The following is a 3,277-nucleotide window of genomic DNA, read 5'->3' as shown; positions in this document are numbered from 1 at the left end:
TGTTCATCCTGCCCACTGGGAGCACAGAACCAGTGTGTCTCATTTGTTCAGAGACCGTGGCACTCATTAAAAGTGCCAAAACGCCACTATGAGACAAAACACAAAGTGTTTGACCAAACATTCCCTCTCAAGTCAGAACTGAGGTCACAACAAATAAGCAGTCTCAGAGCCCGATATGATCAGTCCACCAGGATCAACATTAAAACTAAATATCGTTCCAGGGCAGGCTAACCGAGGCTAATCAATGAGCACCTGCATGTGTGTATGAAAATGGCCCTGACACCATTTCAGCGCAGATCTAAACTCCTGGCAGGACAAGCTCAAGGCTCAATCTTTACGCACTGAATAAATAAGAGTGAGTGAGGGGACTGCAATATAAGAGGGAAAGAAAGAAAACTTTAAAACTGTTCAATTGTTAATTATGTGTAAAGACTGATTTGGTTCTTATAATCGCTGACGACTGGTTAAGTCATGATGGTGAACGGTTAACAAAGAAAAAAGGGAAACTCAGCTGCTTGCAACTTTTATTTTTCTTTATCTAAAATTAAGCATTTTAAGATGCACATTATTTTCAAAAGCTATTTATTTATTTCTCTATTTTGATTTTAAATGCAACGAGAGGAACAATTACACATATCCACAGTATTTTACTGTATATCGGGTATAGTTCAATGTTCATTGACCAATAAATCAATTGTTGTTGTTTCTTGAATGTACTTTCTTTTTTGATTGCAGTCAGCTGTTGATTACATGCAGACGTGATAGAAGCTACAGGCGTACTTCAATATATACATGGGGCCAAAAAAGTATCTTAGTCAGCAACCAATTGTGCAAGTTCTCCTAACTTTAAACGATGAGAGGCCTGTAATTTCATCCAACGGTATACCTCAACTTATGAGAGACAACACATCAGAGAAAAAACAAAATCGAAATCACATTGTCTGATTTTTAAAAAAGAATTTTATTGCAAAATTATGGTGGAAATAAGGTATTTGGTCCATAACAAACAATACAAAAGATTTCTGGCTCTCACCAGACCTGTAACTCTTCTTTTAAGAGCCTGCGCTCTGTCCTGCCACCTTGTTAACTGATAGATGGGCACTGTTGAACTTGTTTCACATATAAAGACCCTGTCCACAACCTCAAACAGTCACACTCCAAACTCCACTATGGGCCAGAGACCAAGGAGCTGCAAAGGACACCAGAAACAATAATTGTAGACTGCACCAGGCTGCGAAGACTGAATCGTAAATAGGTAGCAGCTTGTGTGGAAGAAATCAACTGTGGGAACAATTATTTAACAAAAATGGAGCAACAAGACCCTATATTCCCTCGATCTGGGCTCCAGCAAGATCTCAGCCGTGGGGTCAAAATGAGCCAAGAACGGTGAGCACAAATCCCGAACCATCATGGGGGATAATGTCAATGACCGGCAGAGAACGGGACCAACATTACACAAAGGCTACCATCAGTAACAACACTACGCCGCAGGGACTCAAATGCCGTGCAGTGCCAGACGTGTCCCCCTGCTTAAGCCTTGGAGGAGAATAGATATGTGGTGTGAGTTGATCCAAAGAACACCATACCTACTGGAAAACATGGGGGGTGAAACATCATGCTTTTGGGGCTGTTTTTCTGCAAACGGCCAGGACGACTGATCCCGTGTAAAGGAAAGAATGAATGGAGCCATTGTATCGCTGAGATTTTGAGTGGACAAGCCTCCATTCTCAGGCAGGGCACTTGAAGAGAAACGTGGCTGGGTTTCAGCATGAACAATTGACCCAAACGACACCGGCCCGGGCAACAAGGAGTGGCTTCGTTAAGAAGCATTTCAAAGGTCTGGAGGTGGCTTAGCCAGTCTCCGATCCTCACACCGCCCATTAGAAAATCTTTGGAGGCGTTGAAAGTCCGTGTGCCCAGCGAAGCCCCAAAACATCACTGCCCTCTAAGAGGAGATTCTGTCCATGGAGGAATGTCGCCAAAATACGAGCAACAGTGTGTAAAAAACCTTGTGAAGACTACAGAAAACGTTTGACCTCTGTCATTGCCAGCAATAGGGTATATAACAAAGTATTGAGATGAACTTTGTATTGACCAAATACTTATTTCCACCATTTAATTTGCAAATAAATTTTCTTTAAAAAATAGACAATGTGATTTCTGGATTTTTTTTTCTCCATTTTTGGGGTTTCCCCCTTTCTCAGTAGTTGAGCGTATACTAGGATGAAACATTACAGCTCTCTCCATCTTTTTAAGTGGGAGAACTTGCCAATTGGTGGCTGACTAAATCTTTTTTGCCCCACTGTTATCTTTATCACACTCACTTCATAAGAAGGAAAGTTAGACATTTGAGTTCCGGCCTTGCCATGGGGAGATTTTCTCTAACTGGACCTCGTTGAATTTCAGTTGAATACCCCTGCTTTAGTCATTCGTAATGCTTTTGCATAACATCTAAAAATGCATGAAAAATATTTTTCTTACAGAAATTACTTCTAATTTTAACACCATTTGTTGTTATTTTGTTTTTAGTTTTTTTTGTAATACAATATTTGATTTGTATGTCAATGTAAAAAGATAGTCTTGTATATTTGGTCTTATAAATTTGACATCCAACGTAAGTTGTATATTAACGTATATAGGGACGCCCTACTCGCTGCTATTAATCCCTTCATGAACATGTTTACACAGTGGGAAATAAAATTCTGGTTACCTTAACATCAGGATCTATAAATTAAACTCCTCTGAATCAAACCGTCAACGGTAGCGCTCGTTACCATTACTGAGTTCCATTAGACGGATTTGCGAAAATGTTAACCCCCCCCAGGGGGCCATTACTACGGTCGAAAGACTGTTCCAATACAAATATTTAGTATATCAATATTTTAATAAGGTAGGGACACTGGTTAATAAACATGTAGGGTGTTCAAGAACCAAGGGATTAGTAGTTATCAATAATTATAAGATGTGCACAGTTGCATATAAGTTTTTACAGTTATGTATGCACTGTTGTTTGGGGGGAGAGACCGCCCCTTCGCATATGAGTGTGTGGTGTACGGCGGGCAGAAGGCGTGCCATGACGGACGAGTTGTGTTCGTACTGTAGGAAAATCATACTCAGTGCGGTGGGCGCTGGCTATTATGCTACGTATCCGTAGCACCGCCACTGTAATAGTTGGGAATGTGTACTGAAGTCAGTAAAAAGCGTTTGCCGGCCCCGAAGCGTAAATGTCAAACTCCGCCTATGTTTACTGATCCCTCTTAAAATAGAAGAAGAAGGA

The 3,277-nt window shown here is 40.8% G+C and overlaps 1 protein-coding gene across 1 annotated transcript in view; it reads right to left on the bottom strand.

The window, feature by feature from the left end:
- Window positions 1-1,150: 1,150 nt before the first annotated feature.
- Window positions 1,151-3,277, bottom strand: part of plekhm3 (pleckstrin homology domain containing, family M, member 3) — a 20,806-nt gene continuing 18,679 nt past the window's right edge. Inside the window, exon 5 of the mRNA XM_010785392.1 lies at window positions 1,151-1,189. Coding sequence (XP_010783694.1) covers window positions 1,151-1,189 — 39 coding nt within the window. The remainder of the gene's footprint in view (window positions 1,190-3,277) is intronic.

Source organism: Notothenia coriiceps, unplaced genomic scaffold, assembly GCF_000735185.1.
Source record: "Notothenia coriiceps isolate Sejong01 unplaced genomic scaffold, NC01 NC01_scaffold00027655, whole genome shotgun sequence".
NCBI lineage: Eukaryota > Metazoa > Chordata > Actinopteri > Perciformes > Nototheniidae > Notothenia > Notothenia coriiceps.
Note: the sequence above shows the minus strand (reverse complement) of the source record. Positions and strands in the feature narration are given on the sequence as shown.